This window comes from Saccopteryx bilineata, chromosome 4, assembly GCF_036850765.1.
Source record: "Saccopteryx bilineata isolate mSacBil1 chromosome 4, mSacBil1_pri_phased_curated, whole genome shotgun sequence".
NCBI lineage: Eukaryota > Metazoa > Chordata > Mammalia > Chiroptera > Emballonuridae > Saccopteryx > Saccopteryx bilineata.
This window is the reverse complement of record NC_089493.1, coordinates 171768284-171796173: the sequence shown is the minus strand read 5'-3', so window position 1 is coordinate 171796173 and position 27890 is coordinate 171768284. Positions and strand designations below refer to the sequence as shown.

The following is a 27890-nucleotide window of genomic DNA, read 5'->3' as shown; positions in this document are numbered from 1 at the left end:
GAGATACCTTCCAGTTTCTGAGGTCCACACTAACAAAGCATAAAATTAAAGGTAAAATTACTGTGATGAGCCAGTAATTGAACTGCCTGCTAAATCAAGAATTTGCACTCTTCACATGAAGATAACAGACTTGAGTCTCTACCCATTATTCACAATTTCCAAAACTCAATTAAAAATCACTAAATATACAAAGAAACATGTGGTCCATAGGGAAACCTTAAAAGCCAATAGAAACTGAACCAAACATACCCAGATATTGTTCTAGGTACATAAATACTTTAAAACTATTTAATTATAATGGAAGAATTAAAGAGTAGAGATATGAGAAATATAAAAAAAAGAAAGGGGCAGGAAAAATTCGCTTGATAGGCTTAACATGAAAGTAGAGATAGAAGATAGAGTCACTAACTAAAAGCTAGAGCAGTAGTAATGATCTAATCAAAAGAACACAAAAAATATTGGACGGAAGGGGAGAACAGTCCCAGGAACATGTGAATAATACCAAACACTTTGATATATGTGTAATTAGAATCCTAAAAGAGAAAAAAGTGAATCAGGGCATAAAATATACTGACCAAAAACCTTCCAAATTTAATGAAAAACATCAATATATAAATCCAAAAAGCTCAGCAAACACCCAGAGGCTAAATATAAAGATGAGCTAAATGAGAGCTAATGAGGGTATGTATAAAAAAAGTTTCTCCATAAATAAAAGGCATTTACAAAGATTTCATATGTTTGAACATATTTTAGTATTTGAAGCTTTTACCTTATATAATAAGAATTTTCTCTCATAATAAATCTCCCATATTTAGCATGTTTTTAGAGGTGAAAAAATGAGGCAAATTAAACAAAGATTATAGGCCTGAATTATAAAGAAAAAAAAAACTGGCTAGTTAACTTCAGAATTTAAAACAACTACTAAAGATCAGGAATACCACTCTCAGCTAATATGTAGTCTTTTTACGTTTTGCTAACCAAAGTCAGATTCTAATCATCTTTTATATGCAATTTGTATTACTCACAGTATCTAATTTAATTAATTCATTTTTGACAGGATATAATGAAAACCTGGTTTGTGCAATGTATACATAACCATAACAAAACTCTAAGTTGAAATAATGTGTACCCCAGAAAAAACATCACAAGTAGCCCATTAAATCTGTTTGCACGATAAATCAAGCACCTTGCCTTTTAATCTTAGGGCAGAAAAAGCAATACCATGATGAAAGAAGAAAGCTTCTTAAAAATTTGAAATTAACGCCTGACCAGGCGGTGGTTCAGTGCATAGAGCATCGGACTGGGATGCAGAGGACCCAGGTTCGAGACCCTGAGGTCGCCGGCTTGAGCGCGGGCTCATCTGGTTTGAGCAAAGCTCACCAGCGTGGACCCAAGGTCGCTGGCTTGAGCAAGGGGTTACTCAGTCTGCTGAAGGCCCAGTCAAGGCACATATGAGAAAGCAATCAATGAACTAAGGTGTCACAATGAAAAACTGTGATTGATGCTTCTTATCTCTCTCCACTCCTGTTTGTCCCTATCTATCCCTCTCTCTGACTCTGTCTCTGTAAAAAAAAATAAAATAAAATTAACGTGTAAAAAATGAGAATTCAATTATTTTACACTTACTTATATTTTTTATAATAGGTAAAATAATATTTTCTACCAGGACAGACTAAAATGAAATTTTAGCATTAAGTTCCCAGAGATGTTTCTATCTGACTCATCTCTAAACTCCAAAAAGCACTATTTTATAACAGACATGGTGTAAGAGTCCTTTTTGTTGGGGGAAGGATGGAGTGGATATTGGTTGGCAGTAAGGGCTGGGGGAGATTACAATGATCAAGAGTTGACCTGGAATGTCCATTACAAAAGAAAAGACATAGTGGACACAGGCACTGAAGTTAAGTAATTTTCCCAGCTCACTCTTTCCCTTGGCATAAACCCCACTGCCTTTTACCTACAAACGCTACTAAAGAGTTTCTGTGAAGGCAGTCTTCCCCTATTCAGAGAGAAAGGCCAGTGGACAGTAATTTCTCAACTTTATGTTATTCCTCCTTACTTTCTGCTACTTACCAAACTTGGTCCTAATGTATGCTAGCATTAAATGCATCAATACAGTAATACAGCACAATGACACACGTAATAGGATGTCTACTTATGTACCAGATAGCTTTACTGTCTGAAGTAAACAGCATGTACAGATCACTCTGACAACTGTCTGCTCCAAAAGAGCACCAGGGGGGTACTGAAATACAGCACGACCTCATTCATCAAACCTCAGAAGGAAAATACAGTACCTCTGGAGTTTCAATTATTCCCAGATACATAAAGGATTTTAATAAATGGATATGTTTTGCTGACTCATTTGCAAAAAAACTGTAGATATCATGAGACTTTACCTATAAGTATTTCAGCATGGCATCTCCAAACCTGCCTCTAGAAATGTGCTTTACAACCCAGTTTCAACTACTGTGACCCATGAATTCACCTCACACTTTGGATTAAGAAAAAGCTCAAGCCCCACTGGAGTTTGAAACTCCATACCCCCTGAAGAATATTACATTCTTCACGGCCACAAGTCCTCTAGTTTTAATTTCTGAAATCTATATTAATGCCACAATTTCTCTTCTAATTTCAAATATACTTTCTCAAACAACACATATCCACTAACAAAATAACTTTATACAAAATGAACTTTAATAAAAAGTGCCACTTAATGCAGACACTCCATGATTCCACTCTAGTTTTAGAACTTCTCCATGTTCTGAGCCCACAACCCCCGACTCCCACAGCTAATGCGTAAAGAAGGGAGTCGCCCTCCCTGCCCAGAGATGCTGTGTAATACTGTGATCAGGATGAAATCCTACATTCCTTTGGGCAAGTTACCTAATCTGCTTATGCTTTACTTTCCTTATCTATAAAATAGATATGATATGGGTACCTAATGATATCGGCTGTTTTAAAGACTGAATGAGATAGTAGGCATGTGCATATTTACACATACACACAAACATTTTAGGTGCATATATGTGTATATATATATATATATATCTTTAAGCGCACACAAAAAATACCCAAACATTGATGCTATTATTTCTACTACATATGATGCTAGCACATGTTTAAAATGTCTCATTTTTTCAGTCCATTACATATATTCAGTACACATTAGCAAGCAACTGAAAATATCAAAGAAAACCATAATCTAGATACTTAGAAAACTGAAAGGTCCTTCACTATTTTAATCAAAATAATGTCCCTGCTTTGCAATTTATTATGTGTAAAACTGTAAGAAGACAGGGACAGACTTTCTACAATTTACCAGTTTCTAAAGAAAACTCTTCCCGCAGGGAAACACTGAAACCCAGTGCCTGCAGAGCCCCAGGGATTGCTCCGAGGACGCGCAGGGTGGGGCAGAGCAGGTCTACCGCGTCAGTACCCGAAACACTTTCCTCTCGCATTATTTATTAAGTATTGCTTTATTTTCTTTACGAAGAACTGTAGGCCTATCTTTTGCCCCCCCCCCGTATGTTAAGAATAAAGATTAAAAAGGGAAAAAGTTTTTCATATCCAAATCTTCAAAATATCACGTGTGTGTATATAATTTTTTTAAACTGATCTTTTGAGAAAACACGTATTTTGATAGTTGCCAGTAACAAATCACATACCTTGGATTAAATTTTGCTTCTTCCATCATTTTTTTGAAATCTTCCTTGGCTTGCATTATTTTGTTTTTCTTTTCCCTGCGTTCTTCCTCCGCCCTGGTCTTAACATACTGATCAAATACCTATCACAAAAGTAAACCAATTTGACAAATTAGTCTTTCATACAGGTAATTTAACTCCCAAATTATGGAACATAAAAAGAATACTAAGTCACTAGCTCTGCCCAATCTATAATCAGAAGAATATGGGTAACTCAATTACATGCAGATTACCTACAGCAAGGCTCACCTTAATGTGCCAGTGACAGTATCACAGAGGTATACAACCCTATGCCTGGGCTTTCAGAATAGGGAAAATGTTAAAAAGCCCCTTTAATTTTTATTTTCCTCAATTACAAATTGAATATGTTTATTTAAAAAACTTCAGGTGCCTGACCAGTGGTGGCGCAGTGGATAGTGTAGACCTGGAACACTGAAGCCCCAGGTTTGAAACCTCGAGGTAGCCAGCTTGAGTGTGGGATCATCAATATGATTCCACAGTCACTGGCTTGAGCCCAAAAGTTGCTGGCTTGAAGCCCAAGGTCACTGGCTTGAGTAAGGGGTCACGGGCTCAGCTGGAGCCCCTGGGGCAAGGTATGTATGAGAAGCAATCAATGAACAACTAAAGTAACGCAATTATAGGTTGATGCTTCTCATCTCTCCTTTCCTCTCAAAAAAATTTCAAGCAATTTAGAAATGTTTAAAAGAAATCACAATCCTCCCAAACCCATTCTAGAACAAACATTAATGGTACTAAATCTAATTTTATTTATTTCTTTACTTCTGTTTGAGACATAATTTTCACCAAAATAACTATGCTTTACATCTATTCCATAATATTTTTACCCACTTAATAAAGTACAGTGAAGGACAAACTGAATATGCACATCCATTTCCTGCCTTCTACAAACACTAATTAAATGACAGGAGAGGAATTTCTGTTTTAAAGTCACAAGAACAGGGAACAGGAAAAAGAGAAACAGTAACTCTGGAAATTGAAAAGCAGATGGACAAGCAGTAAAGAATCTGGCAGACATGAGAAAGCTGACCCTAAACCAGCAGTCAAGAAAACAAAGGAATTAATGAAAAACAAACTTTTTTCTCTTAAAGACCAAGAATTCATACTCTACCTACTATGACTAAAGTCACTGGATAAGTGTTTAAAAAAAAGAAAGAAAACGAACCATTTTTTTTGAAGTACAGAATCCTCAACGGCTCAGACACCGTGCAAGTAAGGGGGGGCACTGCTATGACAGGCTGCGTAAGCAGTACCATCGCTAAATCCCCTCCCCCCCACCGCCAAGTGTATGTATCTGGGGCCTGCTCCTCCTGCACTCCAGGAAAAGGCAAGCGCTTGTTCTCCAGAGCAGGAAAATCATGACCTGCTGGCCAGATCGGGCCTGCTGCCTATTTTTATGCAGCCCAAGAATACTTCTGACATTTTTAAGTGGTTGAATAGAGAAATAGAAAACTGCAAGATATGTGAACACTACATGAAATCTAAATGTCAGTGTCCATAAAGATTTATTTGAAGTCATGTTCATTCCTTTACGTACACCTATGGACACTTCTATACAACAGCAGTTACACAACTGTGATGGAGACCAATATGGCCACAAAGCCCAAAATATTTTCTGACCTCTATGGGAACTCTTTGCTGATCCCTGTTCTAGAAGATAAAACAGTATCTGGACTTAGGGAAACAAGAATTAGGAATGAGGCATACCAGAATGAAAACACAGAGAATTAAGCAAACATTTACACACCAAATATTACAACAGTCCTCTCAGAACCAAAGCAGCAAGAACTGTGCCCTCCAGCCAGATGACCAGAAGTTCTTATCCAGAACCTGAGCAGCCGAAAACTTACCTGCTCCAGAAGATACTTAACAAACCAGCCTGAGTCACCCTGCAGCAGTGATTTTCAACCTGGGTGGGTAGTGTTTAGCAGCGCCCCCTGGTGGAGAACTACTGCTCTACAATAAAGCCCCAATCCTAAAAACCCAAATAAATGCTAAAATGGGTCAATGTTTTAGTGCCTCAATCCTAATCTTGAGTAGTTGGCATCAACAAGACTTCTAAAACAACTCTCGAACATGAAAAATAGACCAAAACAAAACCCTTAGTGGGAACAAAGACTATGCAGGAAAATGAACATTTAAATAAAGAAGAAATCCTAAATGATTTCCTAAAACTAAGATAGTGAACCATAAAACATGAAAAACTCAAAGAACAAAAGAGTCAGAAACTATAAAAGGTGACAAAAGAAATAAAAATTCTAACTGAGGGGTTAGGGAATAAAGGTGAAAAAATCATACAGAAAGTTCAAACAAAAGACAAGGGAAAAAAAGAATAGACACGTTGAGGACTAGCCCAGGACAAAATCTCAGAATAGACAGACACTGCGTTTCCACACTGCAAGAGGAAGCAAGACCAGCAACAAGCCCTTCCACCAGCACGCATAATCATAAAATTTCAAAACACTGAAGACTAAGGTAATACCCTACATGTTCCCGCAGAAGGAATAAGAAACAAGTCAAAAACAACACTAAAACTAGAAGCAGAGCAATGCCTTCAAAATCCCGAAGGAAAAAAATTTCCCACCTCAAATTCCTTAGCCAGCCAAGCAACTCCAAATAAGGATACAATAAACACGTTTTTAAATATGTAAAGCTTCAAACATTTATTGCCTATGCATGTTCTTTCAAGAAGCCACTAAAGGAATGGAAAGCATCAAGAGGGAGCAAATCAAGAAAACATGATGCAGGGAACAGGTAAGCTCCTCCAACTCATTCTCCAAAAACCCCAGAGAGGTAGAGAAAATTCCCCACGATAACTGTGAAGAGCTGTCATCCCCTCAAATGGGAGCTATGTGTCAGATGCAGATGGCAAACAGCCAGACTGGAGCAAGTCAGAAGGCTCTATAGCAGTGGTCCCCAACCTTTTTTGGGCCATGGACCAGTTTAATGTCAGAAAATATTTTCACGGATCAGCCGTTAGGATGGGACGGATAAATGCACAAAATAAAATTATGCAACCAGCGTAAAAACTGTGGCATTTTTAAATATTATATAATTGTCGAACTTACGAGACAAGCGTCAAGAGAGAGTCTTAGACAGATGTAACAGAGGGAATCTGGTCATTTTTAAAAAATAAAACATTGGCCTGACCTGTAAGTGGCACAGTGGATAAAGTGTCGACCTGGAAATGCTGAGGTCGCCGGTTCAAAAGCCTGGGCTTGCCTGGTCAAGGCACATATGGGAGTTGATGCTTCCACCTCCTCCCCCCTTCTCTCTCTCTGTCTCCTCTCTCTCTCTTTCTCTCTCTGTCTCTCCCTCTCCTCTCTAAAATGAATAAATAAAAAAAATTTTTTTTTTAATAAAAATAAAACATCGTTCAGACTTAAATATAAATAGAACAGAAATAATGTAAGTTATTTATTCTTTCTCTGCGGACCGGTACCGGTCTGCGGCCCAGGAGTTGGGGACCAGGGCTCTATGGAATATCTTCAGAATAAAACTGGAGCAACACTCTGATAATTTTCCTAACATATCTCAGAGAATTATTTGGCTCTTTATGTACATACAAGTATCTTTGGAAAACTCAAAAAATGTTTTCTTTACAATACCTTCAGACATCTTTCCAGGTCAGTCCACATGTACCCACCAATCTCTCACAGCTATACAGAAATATCTGTAATACCTCCCCAGTTCCCTGCTAGGCATGTAGGTCATTTTCCAAACCTTCTAAACACAGCACCGCAGTAAATCATGGAGCATCTGCACGCTGATGGGAGAGGGAGACTTGTTTCTAACCCTCTCCTTTCTAAGTATATATTTTCCTAATTGTAAAAAAAGTATTAAGACATTTCTTTTGAGAAGCTAGAGAACACTTCACAACTCACACCAAGGTTGGGAATCATTCTGAGAACATCTCATAGAAAACCAGAAGTTCTATTACGCTTCCAAATCTCTCCTAATTATCTGTGTCATACTTTCCAATACACTTGGCTTTACAGTCTCTATTCGAAGCATATTTTCTTATAACATTAACTCTTGAACAAAATGTTAAAAAAGTTTCAAAAACAATTCCTAGTCTAAGTTCACTTTTGTAGGCATAATGAAAAAATATGTACAGCCCGAAGAACTACACTGTCTACTACTTCAAGGCAGCTTCTAGGATGCTATAATATTCCATTTTTTTTCTTTTTTACTGAAATATAATTGACCTACAAAAAGCTGCACATATTTAACCTCATGAGTTTGGAAATAAACATCTGTGAAACCATCACCACAAACTATGCCATAAACATACCTATCACCTCCAAACCGTCCCTCCTGCCTTTTATTACTATTTTGTGTGATAAGAACACTTAACATTAAGATCTCATCACTAAGCAAAATTTTTAGTATACAATACAGCACTATTTTCTTTTCCTGAGCTAGGAAATTACATGGTATACTCAGTGAAATTTCACTTGATTTTTCAACTTTTCTGCATGAATTTTATTCTTCAAAATGTAAGTTTACAAAACCATGGGAATGATATATATATATATATATATATATATATATATATTTTTTTTTTTTTGTATTTTTTCTGAAGCTAGAAACGGGGAGAGACAGTCGGACAGACTCCCGCATGCGCTCGACCGGGATCCACCCAGCACGCCCACCAGGGGGCGATGCTCTGCCCCTCCGGGGCGTCGCTCTGCCGCGACCAGAACCACTCTAGCGCCTGGGGCAGAGGCCAAGGAGCCATCCCCAGCGCCCGGGCCATCTTTGCTCCAATGGAGCCTCGCTGTGGGAGGGGAAGAGAAAGACAGAGAGGAAGGAGAGGGGGAGGGGTGGAGAAGCAGATGGGCGTTTCTCCTGTGTGCCCTGGCTGGGAATCGAACCCAGGACTTCCGCACACCAGGCCGACGCTCTATCACTGAGCCAACTGGCCAGGGCTGGGAATGATATTTTGATATGAGAAAATACATATATTTGGTCTTTGTCTGAGTTCCTGACCAGTGCTCCTAAAAAAACCCTGTAACCACTCAAGCAATTGCTTATCCCATTCCTGAAATACGTGAAGGTGAAAATAGTTTTCTGTTATTCATAACAAGCCCCTTTCACCATACTTAAATTTATGGCAATGAAGTGACTTTTGGAAACCAGAATGGGGCTGGTTGTCAGGAAGAGACCATGTGAACAGAGGGGTGGAACTTACAGAACACCTCAACTTCAGGGGAGGGAAAGGACGCTAGAGATGGAGCTCAAACAATGGTCAATGATGTAATAAACTGAGCCTGCACATGGATGCCTCCAGAGGACTCCTCACCAAAGATGTTCCAAGAGCTCCTGGGTTGGTGAAGACATCTCTGTGCTGAGGGGGCATGCCTCCACTCACAGGGACAGACCTCTTCATCATACAACTCAGTAAACAGAAGCAAGCACTTCCTTGAGTTCTGTGAGTTGTTACAGCAAATTAATAAACCTGAAGAGAGGGTCATGGGAACCCCTGAAATGCTGCCAAGTCAAACAGAAGTGTGGTTAAGCTGGGGACTTACTAGCTGTGATTAGTGTCTGAAGTAGGGTCACTCCTGTGGGACTGAGACCTTAATCTGTGACAGCTAATGCTAACTGCTGGTAGACAGTGTCAGAATTCAATTTAATCGCAGGACACCCAGCTGGTGTGGGAGAACTGATTGGTACAGGGAAAAAATGTACATATTTGATATCCAAGTATTCACTGTACAGAGGAATTGTGTTTTCTTTTCAATAGGTCTCTATTTTTATTTTTTTTTTTTGTATTTTTCTGAAGTTGGAAACGAGGAGGCAGTCAGACAGACTCCCGCATGCCCACCAGGGGGCGATGCTCCACCCATCTAGGGTGTTGCTCTGCCGCAATCAGAGCCATTCTAGCGCCTGAGGCAGAGGTCACAGAGCATCCTCAGCGCCCGGGCCAACTTTGCTCCAATGGAGCCTTGGCTGCGGGAGGGGAAGAGAGAGACAGAGAGGAAGGAGAGGAGGGGGAGCATGGAGAAGCAGATGGACACTTCTCCTGTGTGCCCTGGCCGGGAATCGAACCCGGAACTTCTGCACGCCAGGCCGACGCTCTACCACTAAGCCAACCAGCCAGGGCCTCAATAGGTCTCTATTATTTGATTCTCACATCTATGTACTTCAATGTATAATGTGATACTGATTCAGAAAACACTGGCCTCAATGGACAGCAGTCATTCATGAGTACTGTAATTATATTAGTAATATAGTACCATACTGGAGCACTGTCAATCTTACACAGCTCTGAATAATGTACACTCTATGAAAATATTTCTACTGTACTTCAATTTTTGAAATGTTAGCATAACTTCTCCCTACACCAGAGCTTAACATCCAGCATGGAAATGGTCTGGTTATTTTGAAAAATGTCACAATTTAAATAAAAACATTTCTGATCCAAGGGTGGGAAAATGGGGATGAAGAGACTCTGCTCGGGGCGATGGGCACACGATGCCACGTGCAAAGGATGTTCTGTTGAGCTGTACACCTGACACCTGTGCAGTTTTGCAGACCACTGTCACTGCAATAAAGTTTTTAAAAATATTGAATAAGGAAAATCAATATATATAAGTCTACAGATAACTAAAAAAAAAAGGCAAAACTGCAAGATATGAAAATTACATTTAGGCATTAAATTGTTAGTTTTTTACAATCAATCAAAGCGCAGAATTCCGATACGAAGTTATCAGGTGTAAATACGTGATCCAGCACTGAACTGGCTCCTGCTTCCTAACTCCCCCAAGAACACTCCACACAAAGGACTGAAAAATAAATGCTAAACCCAATGTCAGCTTCTCCTTTCTTACACTTCGATTGTAAGAAAAGAATCCTACTTAAAAGGCATGAGAACCTTTAAGCAGAGTTTTTCTTTAAAATAGAATAATGCTTAATACTTTTTCTCTTTTTAAGTGTAACTTTAATAAAGAGATAACACCATCAGCTTACAAAATATTCTCAAATTTGAGAAAGATTTTAGTTCTCAATATATACCTGTAGTGTCACTCAGTCACAAACTCATTAACACTCAGCGCCAGAAATATTCTGAGTCATCAAAATTTTAAAGTCTTCAATGATATTTACATTAAGCACTGTTCTAGGAACTACACAAGAGCAACGCACAAGACAGAGTTCCTCCCCTCACAAAATTTACATTCTGCAGATGGAAGAGACAGATGACTTTAGACAACAAGAGCTAAGAACGCCCTGAAGACAGTAAAGAAGGCGGAGACAAGCTGGTCGGCAGCCATCTGGACCAGTACCTGAATGAAATGACACATTAGCTATGCAAACTACCGGGGAAACACTCCAGGCAGAGGGAACAGAAAGTACCAGAATGTGCCGGACTGGCCTGTTCGTGGCATATCAAGACCAGTGTGGCTAGAATAAATAAATTTAAGACAACAGCTTCAAGGCGAGTGCAGCCATGGGTATACATAGAATCTTACAGGCCATCATAAAGTTTCATTTTACCCTAAACAAATAAAAGCGCTGCACATATTTTAAGCGTGGGAACACAGCCTTAATTTGTTACTGAAACCTCAGAATTAGAGTGGCTGCTGTGTGGGAAAAAAAAAACTTGACAGAGAAGAGGAAGGCCACAGATCAATTAGGGGCTACACAGAGAAGAGTTGATCGCGGTGGACTGAATTTAGGTGTTAGCATGGAAACAGTGAAGAGGTTGGGTTTAAAAAAGTTTTTGAAAGTAGATTTGATGATGAAATGTATAGTCAGGATTAGTGAAGAATTAGGTTGACTCACAGGTTTTGATAGGACCATCAACTCAGGTGAGAATGAGACCAACACACAAATTGTGTGTTTTAAAGACTACTGTGCTTAAAATGAAGATGATGTAAATATATTTGGGAAGTCATGTCTTCCTATTACAAACTCAAAAATATATGTCTGGCACACTGTAAATTTCGTCATAAAAAACTTACAATTAGACCTACATGCAGAATGACACAAACTGTGTACAGAATTATCCAACCATTACACCAGAAATGCGGGAGATGGATGCTCCTGCTACCAAATGAAATGCTGTAGCTCCACAGTACCAAAGCAAATGGTCCAACACACCGCCTTAAGCCAGAGCAATGCCGGTACTTCAGACATACCAGTTGGAAGTGTGCGATGTTTTAGAAGAAGCCGGCATTGCGAGATGGTATGTGTTACCAAGTCATCACAGGAATAAATGTCAACAAAGCAACTCCAGCTCAGTAGAGACCCTGAAGCATCCTAAGTTTATGGTGAAAAGACATTTTTAAGAGATTCACTCAGTTGTGGACTTCGTGTGTGTAAAACATATAAACAAGGCTTTGAGTATTTTCTATCCCATACACACACACACACACACACACACAAATGGTACATCATGGTCAGGAAGGCTACAAACCGAAGTGTTCAGTGCTGGTCCTATCTGTTGGGTAGAATTTTAAGTGGTCTTTTTTTCCTTTTTACTCATTTACATTTTGGGGTTTTCTACCCTAAATTTGCATCATTTCCTAATAAAAAAATCAATAAATGTACTTGAAATGAATTTTGAAACCTTCTTAGCTATAACCTCAGTGTATCTGAGGCACAAGGATAAAAAGTTCATGAAGCAACAGCTATGTCCATAAGGGCAAAAGTATCGAAGTAGTTCACAGGCAGAGAGGAGCACACACAGGAAGACGACTGCTCTCAGACAGGGGCCTGTTGTTTTTATAAGCACTGTGTTAGGAAAAGGGAAAAAGAAGAATGGAACTTTATTTCTTACAATTTAAAGTCTATACTGGCAAGCAATGTGCATTTCTTAAATTGTGTTATCCTCCTTTTACCTGTTTTCTCTCTTTAGGGTTGAGAAGTAAGTACCGAGGGTCAAAAACTATCTTGTGCAACTCCTTCTCCCACGTTGAGAAAGCAGACACCTTTAACATAAAAAATACATTGCACTTCATAATTACGTTGGCTTTAAAAACATAAAGGTCATATAATTTTGCTTGAAATCTACGGGACATCTGCTTAAAAAGGAGACAGAACAAACACCATTCTGAAGCTTCCATCACTAATAAATGATGAGCAGTGGGAGGTGAGCAATAGCAAATTTCCACACTAATTGGCTCTCAACATTTCTATATTGTACAGAAATAACACACATCTAATTACTCATTAAAATAACCACTACTGTGTGACATTTTAAAAATCAGTACATCAGAAAAAGCCTTGAAGATCTGTATTTTGACTTCCCATATTTGTTCCAATCTTGTGAACAATGTTGTGATTTAAAATTGAACAATTTTACTTATTCAAATGGTTTTTGAATAGAACCAAAAGAAATCCCTTCTTAATTAAGCTTCATTAATAATAATATCATAAAGTACCAGTCCTCCTTTAACCATTCTGAAGATATTAAAGAAGAATCGTATACACCTTACCTATCCCGAGCAGTCCGCCATTCTGCAATGTTAATACTCGTCTTACATTACTCACCAAAATTTAATGACCCAATAAATGTTAAATGTTATTTGTACTTAAAAGGATAGTAAATGGCATTAAGTTAAACATGATATAATTAGCCAGGAAAAAGGCTGTTGGGAAAGATGCAATAATTTGACAGGCTCCCCTTATCCCCCCCCATAACATGAGCACTAACCTTAGATTTGACCTTTTAGCAAGACATATTTATATTACTTATACAAAACAGAAATATCTCCCCCAAAGATTGTTTTCTGACCCCTCTCTCTAGCAGCATGTCCTTGAACTGCTTCATTCGGGCCTCCAGAGGGACAATGGCCCTTTCTCGGGCAGCTTTAATTTCAGCTTCCATTGCAGCTTCTTTGTCTGAATCAATGTCTTTATTATCGTCTCTCCTATAAAAAATAAAATATAAAGCATCAACTGACAAAATAGTAGTAAGAAATCTTACTAAAATTTTAAATAAATGGAATATTCAAGACTCACTACTGAGCAGCATATTTTTGGCAAAAACAAATTATTCTGAGGGTATCAAATGAATTCCAAGGGATAAGCAATTTTCATTTTAATAATGTTACAATAAGCTTCTAATGATGTTAACAGTGGCTACAAAAAGAAAAAATAGATATACTTTTATACTCTCCTTGACACTAGTTGATCTACAAAATGAACTACCTTACTTTAAAAAAAATAAAAACTTATTTCACATTGCAGTAAAATTCTACATGTTAGAATTAAACAGCACAGAATATAATTTTTAGTTCTTGAAATGATACAGGAAAAACAGGATTTTCCAAAATGTTTTATATTACAAATGCATAAACTATATTTAAAGTCTAATAAAAAACTGTGTAAGTCTTAGTAATCTCAAATATTTATTTTAAAAATAAAATTAAAATATCTGCAAACTTGGCCAAGTGGCTATGTGATATATATACCTTACCTACCTGCCATTTTTTTTACTCACTTTCTGGGTGATAAGTTGAGATTTAAGTTGAAGAACAGGTTCCAGAGAGCAACATAGGCCCAGGAGTAGTTAGGTGGAATTAGAACTGTTCATCAATGACTAAACTACTTCTTGTTCCTCAAAAAAGAAAGCACCTCAGGGCTCAGGGCAACCCTGCTGCTGTACGGTACTCAAGTGAGACTGAGAACAAGAAATCAAGTCACCTCTCAAACATCTGCACTATGAAGGCCCATTCACGTGGGGAAAAAAGTAATTCAATAATAGCTGGGCATGTTTAAGCAGATCTGCCTTCTTATACATGATCTGCTAAGTAGAAAAATTAAAGTGGTTCCGATTCCCTACATAAACTTAAGGGAATTAGGAAAACAGAGCATCAGAAAATTCAAAAGTGAAGGTAGCCTAGGGAAGTTTAAATGAAACTAAGGCTAACCCACATATGGTAAGTGAGAGGTAATTAACAACTTAGGGAATGAATCAAAAGAAATAGAAGACATAATCCGTGACCTGCAGGAACTTAGCGACATAGTCTGTGACCTAAGATATGCACAAAACAAACAGGTAAAAGCAATTTGCCAAACAATATACCCTCTTATAATTATTTAAGAACTATTTAAATAGTTAAAGAGTTAAAAGACATCCAAGAAATTTATTCAAAACAACCTTTATAGAATTATACTAAATGAAAATGTCACAATACAAACTATCACTATCTATCTCAATGAAAGAAATAAAGAAAAACTAAGCCAGGAAAAATAGGCTTTTAGCTTTGTACCTAAATAGAGAAGCTCGGGCAATCCACATAAAGGACTTCTTTGACATTCTCCTGATAAAAGCAGTTAAAAACCTTACAGAGTTGTCTATAAGAACAAACAATTAAAAACAACTAAAAGTTTAACATTGTAGGGACATCCAAAATTATGGTACATAAACAGAATGAATATAGTCATTTATAATAATTAACAAAACAAATGTCTTATTCTAGATTTCTTAAAAAGGAACACAAAACCAGTTGATTGCAACTAATAAAAATACTTATACATTTGGTCAAGAACTAAAAGTAAACTGCAAAAACGAAAATAACGGTGTTACTATGGTTGATTATGTGACTTTTTTTTAATACTTTATTTAAGATTGTTGCCAATAAAGACTTCCTCCCTCCCCCAAATAAATCACCCTTGACAAGGGTTGTCTTACTGGGGGGGTTTTCTGGCCACAATTTGGCTGCATTCAATCTGTCTTTTTCAGATAAGGACTATGATCAAGCAGACCCAAATGTCTTCAAACTTTCCTTTCTGCTGCTGAATAATGGTCCTATCCTCCCCACCCCCACACACAACCCTAACCCATCCACCCCCATAATCAGTAATGTTCATGTTCTACCCGGCTCGAACGCTAATGCTCCCACTTTCATAGTCTGTGTCTCAGAGCACTCTCTAAGCTCGTGGGTCCCTCTTCACCAGGTAAAATGACCAGACTCGAGGACTAGGCAAGTGACAAGTAGGTAAGGAGAGAGAGAAGTCTGTATTTATGAGATTTTTGGAATAGTGTTGGTTGGGGTCTATTTTAGGAATTTATTTCTTATAAAATTTAGGCCCAATGAATGTCTAAAAATAATTTATCAACTAATTCCTAAAATGTCACCTGGCATCATAATACATATTTGAATAACCAAATCTTCTGCAAATCTAGCAACAGAAGGAACACCATTTCTACATTCTAAAGCAAAGCTTTCACTATCAGGCTTAAGAGAGCAATCATCACTTCTGTCTCCTAACAACACACACATTACCTGTCCCCAATCACAAACTGACTGACCTCATCAACTTCTAAAAGCTAAACTCTACCTGAACTACATAAACTGTATTACTTACTTCCGTTTTTTGGCTTTAACAGGCTCATCTTCATTTATTTCTTCCATTAATTCATGTTCTTCTTTAACTGCGAGATAAAATTTAATTAATCTCTACCAAAATAAAAATAAGCAAGCAACAACTAAAATACTTAGGTGTGACTCCTTCTGCCAACCACTACCAGACTACTTACTTTAACAGTTATTACAAAGAAGCTACAATTCACATTTAGTTCACTTACTTGCACTCATAGAGAACTGCCACTTTTGGATGGACAGCATTGTCGGGGTTGGGTGCCCTGGCAAAAGTATTTCAAACATTATAATAACTAGTTATATGCATATATTACACAATCTTCTTTTAAAATAAATTAGTTGATATAAATGCCTACCCCGTAAAGAACACTGAACAAAGCATAGTAATTCTATACCTCCCCTATTTAGCCTCCCTTTACATGAGATATTCACTTCATTTTGAAATGATTCTTTGATGCACATATTTATCATATAAATGGGTTGACTATTTACAGATTCGTAAGAACTTTCTTAGCATGATTCAATACTATGGTTATAAAAGTATGACCAATATCATAGTTATACAACAGATACTGCTGGAAGGGAAAAGCTGGAGCCTGGTCTTTTCAGCACCAGGTAGGCAAAGTTTGACTGATTTAGAAATCACTTCTAACTGGAAAATATTAGTACACGTATACACAATCAATTATTATAAATTACATATACTGGGGTTTGCTTCATTTGAAGTATGTATTAAATGATTCCTTTATTATATAAGTCTATTCTACATGGGGGGATTCTATACCAACACAATCATATTAACACAAGAGCAAACTACTGGTAAAAAAATATGCAATAAAAGTTATTTACAAATATTTGTCTTCATTGTATATATTAGAATGCTGTCTGTACATGAGGTAGATTAAAGTCAACCTCTTAATAAACTTTATGTCTCTATATCAGTGGTTCTCAAACTTTTTGAAGTTGGGGTGCATTTAGAATCCTACAAATAATTGTAGGTGCACTATATACAAATTTGAGAAATGTGTTATAATAATTAAGTCAAATATTAAAGAAAAAAATATAAAGTCCAAGCATGTTTTATGGTAATTAAAGGAAATAAATACAACAAAATTTATTCTGACATTAAAAAACAATTTGTTACTTTTTTTGTTATGCTTTTTAGAATTTGTAAAAAAGAAAAGTTAAAAAATTTAAAAAATGACAAAAAAGTTATCTTTTTATATATATAGATACATTCTTAGTAAGATTTAGTAAATTTGGCAGGTCCTGACATGAATGTGTTTTTTCATTCTGTTTATGAGAAACATGAGCCTGATGTGTCCTAGCAACTTCATCAATGTTTGGGCATATATTTGAAAGGCAAACTCTCATTTCCTCATCAATACATTGAAGATTTCCTCTCTTTTTACTCTTAATTGTGTTTAGTGCAGAAAACCCCCACCAAACATATCATCTTTATACCAAACAAAGGATAGAAGAAACTTGCCTCCAGTCTTTCCGGGGAACATGGGGGGTAGTGTAAACAATCCAGCACCACAGCTTAACAGCCTTTTGCAACCTAATCAGGCAAGTGAGGTGGGGGGTTGGGCAGACTGTCAGCTTACAGCCAATTCCCCACACCTCTGTTCCCAAAAAATCTAAACTTCAAAACCCTGTTAGTTTTTTGGTCCCCAACAGGCACATATTTCTCTGGGATATCATAAGGCGCACCTGGAAATCTTCTAGGGCGCATCAGTGCACCCTGGCACACACTTTGAGAACCACTGCTCTGTATTATCAGGCACAAGGCATAATTACCCTCCCTGCATTTCATCTATATAGTTTAAAAGACATAATAAATAAGCTTGTGTATCTTCACAAAAGTATGTTTTTATAAAGTTTACCAAATTTTATAGTATCACCAATTTTAGTAAACAAAATATTTTTTAATATATATTCTTTTGATTATTTCAGTAAATATATCACTAGTCACAAAAGGTGCTAAAAGGTTCACTGAGGATCATTTTAGGATTACTAAAAGTTAACACCAGTGCTACCAACATATCCTGTCCTAAAAATCTCTTGATAAGGACAAGGACAAAACTATATATATAAAGATTTTACAAAAACATAACTTTATCCATATTGTTTCTTTTATCTACCTATATTACTGAACTCAAACTAGCATAGCAACCTAATTTCTATTTCTCAAGTTTCTTATATTCCTTGAAAACAAAGTAAGTTTTCTAAATGACCTCACAAATTTTCTGTCAAAATATCAAAAGAATGTTAACATGAGAGAATAAATCCCTAATTTAAAACTTACTTAGTTTCCTCATTTCTTCCAATCCTTTTTTATGAGGGGGCTCCTGGATAATTTTGTCAACATCTGCCCTTCCAATGAGATCATCAGGTCGGTCCCACATAGAAAGGCGGGTGGTAGGGTTATAAAAGAAGACCCGCTCATCACCAGTCCACACAACGCACCTAGGAAGCGATTCAAGTATCAGCACCTTAGGTTACGAAACACATGGCATAGCCAGGTCTTTTACTGTCATCCTGTCAAAAGGGATGTGGAGGGTAAGGACATGTTCTTATTACTTATATTTATAGAGAATCAAACATGGCCTTTAGGAGAAGAGAGCTGACTGGCTGGGGTTAAAACAGCTGTTTAATGTATTGAGAAAACTGGGAAAAGCAAAGCAATTTGTGATCAGTTTTAAATGCTCAGAAACTTGGTCTGGCACACTCAAACTTGAGAATGCTGCATTTTAATTATCACCAAGGATGTGTTTCATGACAAATATGTGTTTCATGAGTGCACTTAAGCAGTTCTAAAGCTAAAAAACAGCCTGACCACAAGGTGGTGCAATGGAGACAGCGTCAGACTGGGATGCGGAGGACTTAGGTTTGAAACCCCGAGGTCGCCAGCTTGAGCATGGACTCATCTGGCTTAAGCACAGGGTTGCTGGCTTGAGCGTAAGATCACAGACATGATCCCATGGTCACTGGCTTGAGCCCAAAAGTTGCTGGCTTGAGCAAGGGGTCACTTTCTCTGCTGTAGCCCCCCTAGCCCCCCCATCAAGGCTCATATGAGAAAGCAGTCAGTGAACAACTAAGGTGCTGCAACGAAGAACTGATGCTTCTCATCTCTCTCCCTTCCTGTCTGTCTATCCCTATCTGTCCCTCTCTCTGTCTCTGTCAAAAAAAAAAAAGCAAAGCTAAATAACATACCATAGCACCCTGTTAGATAATACTTCTTTATATTTCTTACCAAACCAAAATTACTCAAATGCAACCTTCCAGGAAGCCCTTATATGTGATATAAAAAATAAAAAGTACTGATTTGAGTTATGGTACAGTAGCCCACTATAGCTCACTCACTGTTCCTGTTCATTACAACCAGGAACTCAGACAAAATAGAAAAAACAATTATGTGAAGAATAAAGTTAAAAAAGTTAAAATAAGTTAAAAAAAGTTAAAAAGTTAAAATAATAAAGTTAAAAAAAAATATGGAGGAGAGTCAAAATTTAGAGAAGCAACTGCAGGGGAATAAACTTCTCATTTCTTATCCCTCAACCCTCTGCCTTGAGGGTGGCCCCTAGTCACACAGTGACATAATGGCAGTAGCACAGGCAGCTGAAACTCCAAGAAAAAACAGGTCATTTTAGCCAGATATTCAAGTTAATCACCTGCTGCCAAGCCCAAGGTGGCCTAGGTATTGAAATTATCAAACAAAGCCTCTACTGTTTAAATAAGACAAAGACTTTAAAACAACAAGCAAAGCCTGACCAGGCGGTGGTACAGTGGACAGAGCATCAGATTGGGATACAGAGGACCAAGGTTCGAAACTCTGAGGCTGCCGGCTTGAAACCTAAGGTTGCTGGCTTGAGCAAGGGGCCACTCAGTCTGCTGTATCCCCCAAAGTCAAGGCACATATGAGAAAGCAATCAATGAACAACTAAGGTGCCACAACAAAGAATTGATGCTTCTCATCTCTCTCCCTTCCTGTCTGTCCCTGTGCATCCCTCTGTTTCTCTGTCACACACACACAAAAACCTATTCTAAATGCCTTTAACTATACATCCCTAGAGTAATATGCCCTAAACATAAAAATAACAGGGAAAAAAAGGTTAAACTGTCTTCAGTAATGACATTTGTGAGTGATATTGTAGGTATTGTTACCTATGACTTATGGGTGTTAAAAGCAAATTAATAATAAGAATTAAAATAGATGTTAAGTTTCAGTAAAAATCACACAGTAGACCTGAATCAAAGTAATGGCTCGAACTCAGGATGTATCTTTAAATGAACCCATCTGTGTCTACCAGAGGTCGAAAAATGACGACTGATTAAATACAAACAACTACCTCTAGATCCCATACTGAGGCCTAAAAATGTCACTTCCCACCAAAATACACCAGGGCTCCTTGGAAAATCTAGGTCCAAGAGAGGAAATATATGAGATAAACTAGGAATACCTTTTAAGAGCAGAAAGCAAGGAATGTATCAAAGACAGAATTGTAATAAAACAAAAAAAATCCCTCAGAACTCAACCTTAACAGGCTTCACCTAGGCAAAAATGAAACAACTGAACATCAGTAAAAATAATAACTGCAATGGACAGAAACATAAATATATTTAAATCTATGAATTTGTAATACTCAAACCAATTCATCATTCTGAAAACTGCTATATCCTCTCTTTCCTATGCAATTTGTACCTCTAAATAACAATGTTGATAAGAAAAGCATCTCTAAGTATTCCAGTTAATAAATGGAAAAGGAAAAATAGGATACATTGTTACCACTTTCAACCCTTAATGATTTAATGGGTCTAGGCCAGGTTTTGCAAGTTCAGCACTACTGACATTTTGAGCCAAATAATTCATTCTTATAGGGAGTTGTCCCATGCTCGGTAGGATGTTTAGAGGTATTCCTGGCCTCTATCCATTAAATATAAAATGCTATTAACACCTTCCCATGTTATGACAAGCAAAAGTATCTCTAGACCAGGGGTCTCAAACTCGCGGCCCGCCGAACAATTTTGTGCGGCCCGCAGACTAATCCACGAAGTTCAAAATATTTTGGATAAAATTAAGTAAACCAGTGGATTAGTCTGCGGGCCGTACAAAATTGTTCGGCGGGCCACGAGTTTGAGACCCCTGCTCTAGACATTACCAAATATCCACTGATAAGGAATTTGGGGGGTAGAGAGTGAAGCAGCCAAGTTACTCCTCATTGAAAACCACTGATCTAGGAAACAGTTATTACAGCAATGGCTGCTAACATCACAAAAACAAAAAACACCTTGATGCATCCTGAGGGCAAGGCACATCACCACTTATGAACTAGTCTTGATAAAAGACTCAAACCTGAATCTGATAACCTCTCTCTATCTGCTTGCTAGTTTAGAGGAAATTCAAAAATGGAGGACTGAACAATGTCATGGGATGCAAATATAAAATCCAGACTGTGGGACTCTATAAAACAAACATGTTTATTCTTTCTATAACAAAAACGAGGAAAAAGCAAGAGAAGCAAGTTGGAGGTGAAGCTGTAGACCAGCAATTTTCAACTAGGGTGCCACAAAAAATTTTTTAAAACATGTAATCTCTGACTATTTGTCAGAGGTATTGATCTCTTTTCCTTTAGATTTTTAAATAAAAAAATTACAACAGACTGACTAGTGGTGGCACAGTGGATAGTGTCAACTTGGGACGCTGAAGACCCAGGTTTGAAACCCCAAGGTTGCCGGCTTGAGCACGGGCTCATCTGGCTTGAGTGCTGGCTAACAAGCTTGAGCATGGGGTCACCAGCTCAGCCTGAGTACCTCCTCCATCGTCAAAGCACATATGAGAAGCTATCTATGCACAACAAACGTGATAGGACTACGAGCTGATGTTTCTCATTTCTCTCCCTTCCTGTCTCTCTTCTCATACTAAAAAAAAATATATATATATATATATATATGTATTAGCCGCCCATTGTGAATGAATAAAAATTAAACCTATTTTTTTTGTCGATTGACAAAAAATATATTTTTTGGTGTGCTGCAGAATTTTGGTAATTAGTTTATGTGTGCCATGAGATGAAAGAGTGGAAATCACTGCTCTGGATTATAAGGGCAAAGTGTGGACTATATGTGGGTTAAATGAGTTACAGAAGACACAGGAGAAAAAGCACTGATGCGGGGAGAGAAAAGGGCAAACAAAAAAAAAAGACCATTCAACAAGTAGATAAAAAGACAATTTTACATAGTTTTAGAAACATAATCACGTGGGTATATATACAAAAGCAAATTTTTAAAATTTAAGCAATAAACAGTAGATTCAGGATCTCACAGAGTTCAATTCTCTAATTATGAACAATAAACATTAATAGAGGGCACCATGAATGGAGGAAGACACTGTAACAACTGTGTGTTCACACTGTGTTTGAAACACAGAATACAACAAAAAACAAAATATTCAGTAGATAAAAATATCTTTTTGACATACACTTTTTAAAGTATGTACTTCTCATTTCTATAGGACAAACTATGTAACAAAGTATGGCAAGTAAACAAATAAGCAAACAAACAAACAAATACTTCCAAATTACACCAGGCACATACCATGGAGTCCCGGGAATAGGGGTAGTGGCTACTGGCTTTGCCTTCTGGGCAGCCTTTTCTTCTTCGGTCATCTCCTCTTCTTTGGGTTCCTGTGAGAAATGGTATTACTCCCATTTAACTAGTATCATAAAAGTATAAGAAAAAGTTTCACAAATACAAATATCACTGCAAATACTTCAAAGTGCAATCAACACAAGGTCTGTGTGAGCACAGGGAGGGGAGACTCTGAGTAGGAGTTTCTAATAAAAGTTCTAAATCCTTGCCCTCTAGACAGAGCCAATTCCCACAAGAGCAGACTATGGCCACAGCAGATGGTCCTAGCTAACAGATGCACTAACGCTGCTTCAGAGCCGAAACGGAGCACACAGTATACAAAATTAAAGAAGACCTCTTCATTTAAGGTCATTTTTTTTATTTTGCTGATTTCCCTACTAATAAAACATGACTACCACTGTTCCCTCACTGAATACAGGACGCTTCCAAAAACAGAGCTCTTTTAGTGCTGTATGGAGATCATCATCCCATGACAGATGAAATACAAAAAATATTCCCCTAGTATGAAATTGTACTTATTATTTTAAAGGAATAGTCTGTAAGTCAGGAGGCTGAAAATCAGACAAGCTCTTGTCTAAAGCCATTCTTTCTAGGGATCTTGATTTACTATAAGTAGTAATTTAATGAAACTTTCAAAGGAAAAACTGAATCAGAAATTTCAAAGAACCCCAAAACTTCAGAAATCAGATTTATAACAATTATCTAAAACTGTTTCTTTTTTTCTTAATTTTTTAAAATGTATTGATTTCAGTGACACAGAAAGGGAGAGTGAGAGAGAGAGAGAGAGACAGGAACATCAAGCTGCTCCTGTATGTGCCGACTGGGGGGAAAACTGGTGACCTCTGCACTTCGGGATAATGCTCTAACCAACTGAGCTGCCCAGCCAGCGCTCTAAAACTACAGATTTCAAATGGGCCTTCAGTTACAGGTAACTTGTACCCAAGGACCAATGCTGGCTCCCATGGTAACAGGCTGGGCTCTTTACCTCCTTTATCTCCTTTATTGGCTCTTCCTTAGGATCCTCCTCCTCCGTCTCCATTGGCAAAGGTTCTTCAGAAGGTTCTTTAATTGGCTCTTTTATCTTCTCTTCTAATTTTTCTATTTAAAATGTTAAGATAATGTCAGTCCATTGTTTTAATGTTTCTAAAAACTTCCAGAGACTAAGCAGTTAAAATACTCCATACCTAGAAGTTGCTACGCACAAAGATAAAATGTTCTTCCTTGTAATACCATTAATTTGAATCTAATGTAATGCTCCACTTCAAGTACCTTGCTATACCAATCAGGAAACAGCCACTAAAAAGAACTACTGATCTCAGAGGGACATAAAGCCTTTCAGTTCATTCATGCATCATTTGTAGCAATCATTCATTTCGCTAAAAGGGGTAACATATTAAAACACTTAGGAACAGAAACAAAGACTTAAGGGATGAAAATTATGAGTCTTCATTCAAGACTCCAAGGGCCTAAATTTTTTACTTTAGAAGGCATATACACATTCCTTCCTGATCAGCACTATCAATCTTGATAAAGATACCAATAATTATACAACAGAATTATGCAATTCCTGACAACAGTAAAAATAGTATTGTATGTACATATAATTTCATTTCTCCAAATGATGGGACAAACAGGTCAGTAGATAAGTTGGCTTTTTAAGTAATTACGTTTTTATCAATTCAGTAGGAATAAATAACCCAACTATGTAATTAGAAAATCTCTCAAATGTGTAAAAAGGAATTAACTCAGGATTTCAAGTAGCCTTCTATTTATATCATAGTTTATACTATGTCCCACCAATCCATCAAACTATACCTTTTTCTTTTAGCTCTTGGGGTTTCTCCCAGGTTGATTCTAATGTTCTATTATTATAGTAATATGTCTTCCCATCTGCGGTTTTATATTCGGTCCACTCAGAAACTGCTGTTGCTCCAGCTAAGGTAGCAGGTGAGGCTGCAATGGCAACCTGGGGATGTATCATGGGCACAATAGGAGGGGCCATTCCTGGCAATACACCTAAAAGAAGAAGAAGAAAAAGTCAGACCCAAGTATCAAATTGCAATTCAAAATAAAACTTTAAAATATAAGCTAAATCTTTCTATTAAATATTAACAAATGAAAGAGCCAGTTGGAACAAAAATAAAAGTCATATAAAATGTGCTTTAATTACTCAACTCTATTACCCTGGTTCATTCCGTTTTAATGCCTAAATTCAATTAGATGCAAGATTCAACCCAAGAAGTACCTTAAGAACAGTCAGACATTTGTGTCACACCTATGCTGAACTCTTAACATAATAAATTATACATATATTCTCTACTTATTAATAGAAATATATTTTATAAGGATTTCTCAAATTGTAATGAAATCAAGACAATGATCATATTTACTGAATATATTTCCTGAGGCAAAATTATTTTCTAGTTCTAAGGTACCTATAAAGGGTATGAATAAAAGTCTCAGTTTTAAAGTTAATAACTGAGTTTATTATCAAATCTACTTTAAATACTAAGTGATTTAGTCAGATATCCCTGTAAACTGTAAGTTTAGTCTCTTTGTAAAAGAAAAAAATGTTTCTATTTTTTAAAAGGTAAGCCAAGATTCATATTTACAAGATAGCTAAAAAAGCTGATATTACATAAATAAGAATATGTGTATTATAACTTTAAAAACCCTCAAATCCTATACTAGACTCTTAAGTTTTAGGAAGTTATAGTCAATAATTTTAACATGTAAGTTTATTCTATAAACACAAATATTCACACACATATATACTCACTAGCATGCAAGCAAAATCACATCACTTTACACATGGAAATGATTTTTTTATATTTAACTTAAAAACACACATCAAAAAAGAATTAAATGTTATGAATATGAGAATGAAGTTGTTTACACTTATTATAAAAATTAAGATATAAAGTGATCTGACCTTATTTGCTTTTGTGAACCAAAGAAGCTAATGCTATAGGCAATTGGGAAAATTAAGTGTTGGCCAAATATAACAACTGCATTTATACTGCTCATTAAAAAGAAAAATATTAAAAAATCCACTCATTTGGGCAAAAATAAATAAATAAAAGGATAAACAACAACATTCACTACCATGCCAACTTACAGACAAAACAAACTAAGATGGTTTTAAAAATTACCGGTCTTGGTGGTAGCGACTGTCTTTACATACGGGCAGCTGACTATTTGCATCATTGCTACACCTGTAAAATGGACAAGCAAGCATATGTTGGAAAGCTGCCATTGTATGTCGGCTACCACTGGGATTCAGGATAATAATTTACCACTACAATTTAGAATGTTATTTCCAATGAAAAAGACCAAGAATGGAATAAAATTCCTTTTTGTTTGACATTTTGTGGGAAGTGGCGCCAAATCCAATGATAACTAATTATAAATTAAAACATCAATTTTACCTCTTTATCAAACCAGCTCTGGTAATATTTGAAGGAGTCTCAAGAGTTTAAATTCAAAAGGAAAGCCCCTTCATTACATACAACAAGCTCTGATGTGGGACGTTTCCTCCCAGGACATCAAACCCATGCTGCTGTTGCTTCGATACCAGGGAAAAGGCAGACGCAGCATGACACTGACCAGACTGTGCTGCTTCTATGTGGGGACTACGTGCAGAAGCTGAGGCCTGGAGCATAACCATGCAGAAGTAGAAAAAGACTAGATAGGACAAAAGGGGAGGGAGGGAAAGGAAGAAAAAAAGCTATGAAATGAACCAAAATACTCCATGGTAAATAAAAGGGCAAAGATGAAGAAGAGGGTAGCATTCAACTAACGACAAAATATCAGTGCCCAGTGCCTGCCCTGTTCAATGCCATGGGCTTGGAACACTGAAGGCAGGCTAACACGCCCAGAAAAACATAGCCCTCTAACCTCATTAATGACTACACCAGCTGTCTGCTTCAGAAACCTCCATCACTTAACCTGGCTTAAAAGGCAACACTTGTATTAAAGAATAAATTACATCAAGTTCTTAGAACAATGAAGACTCTTCACAATGCATTACAATGGTGATATTAAAAGGGAACAAAAGAAAAAGCTGGAAAACTAAGACTGTCATTAAGGAAATTCAAAATTAAGAGTGAATTTTCAAAAATCTAAAGGATAAAGCTGAAAGATGAAGGAAAAGGGTGGGGAATTAAATTTATGTTCTATTTGTTTCAGCTTAAAAAACTAAACCTAGTTTGGTACCGATAAAATTAAAAATAATAAACCGTTTTCCCCACTATAGTACAGGAAAACAAATTTCTCCTAATTCAGAGACAAAAAGTAAAATTAAACCCGAGTCTGTATATAATGTACCTATGTCCACACACACACACACAAAAATACTGCCATTTTTTAAAAACTGCCTTTTTTCTCATTATTTTAAATAAAGAACATTAAAGCTAAACTTTCTATTAACTCTGAAACTAAAACAAAAGCACTAGATCTGTGGTTGGCAAACTCATTAGTCAACAGAGCCAAATATCAACAGTACAATGACTGAAATTTCTTTTGAGAGCCAAATTTTTTAAACTTAAACTAGATAGGTCGGTACATTCCTTATCGAGGTAGCACCTGCACGTGGTCTTTTTGTGGAAGAGCCACACTCAAGGGGCCAAAGAGCCGCAGTTTGCCAACCACTGCCCTAGATCATAAAAGCATGCTGAGTAAAATTACATATATAGTTGCAATGGGAAAATCCATTTGGTTAATTAAGGAAGTTACAACATGTATTAAGTTTAAATTAGTATAAATACTGTCATCTGCAGGACCACTGAACTTACTAAGTTAGCACTAGAAAGTCAACTAACTCCTAGAATACAGGGTGAGGCAAAAGTACATTTACAGCTTTATACAGATAAATAATACAATAATTAATAAATAATACAAGAATAAATTATCTCACAATTGTAAACCTACTTTTGTCCCACTCTGTATATAAACTTTATCCTCAAAGACTTCTCCAAAACCAACCTCTTTTTAACTATATGACTTAAACAGATGAAAATCGAATCTCTCTGTATCTAAGCATAACTAACATTGTTCAATATCAATTGGGGCAACGTAAAACTCTTTTATTTGACATGCAGAACACACCGAAAGGTCCTGTGTTTCTTCCCATGCTAAAAGATATCCTTCGGGTTTTCTCTTTGGGTGATTACTATGTGCATAT

General features: G+C 37.0%; 1 protein-coding gene across 9 annotated transcripts in view; it reads right to left on the bottom strand.

Annotated features, from left to right (window-relative positions):
- TCERG1 (transcription elongation regulator 1) overlaps positions 1-27890 on the bottom strand; it is a 62732-nt gene that overhangs the window by 16018 nt on the left and 18824 nt on the right. For 3 of the 9 annotated variants that reach the window (XR_010731055.1, XM_066272888.1, XM_066272891.1), the window contains exons 6-16: positions 25861-25923; positions 24524-24724; positions 23694-23806; positions 22655-22743; positions 18366-18526; positions 17547-17618; positions 16264-16320; positions 16044-16110; positions 13465-13600; positions 12569-12658; positions 3669-3787 (exon numbers count right to left, since the gene is read on the bottom strand). Coding sequence is in view for 8 of the 9 variants with exons in the window: in XM_066272888.1 (XP_066128985.1) it covers positions 3669-3787; positions 12569-12658; positions 13465-13600; positions 16044-16110; positions 16264-16320; positions 17547-17618; positions 18366-18526; positions 22655-22743; positions 23694-23806; positions 24524-24724; positions 25861-25923 (1168 nt within the window). In the remaining variant the exon portion in view is untranslated. Of the gene's footprint in view, positions 1-3668; positions 3788-12568; positions 12659-13464; positions 13606-14612; positions 14707-16043; positions 16111-16263; positions 16321-17546; positions 17619-18365; positions 18527-22654; positions 22744-23693; positions 23807-24523; positions 24725-25860; positions 25924-27890 lie in introns of all 9 variants that reach the window. The other 6 variants (XM_066272890.1, XM_066272894.1, XM_066272892.1 and 3 more) reach the window with 4 other exon arrangements.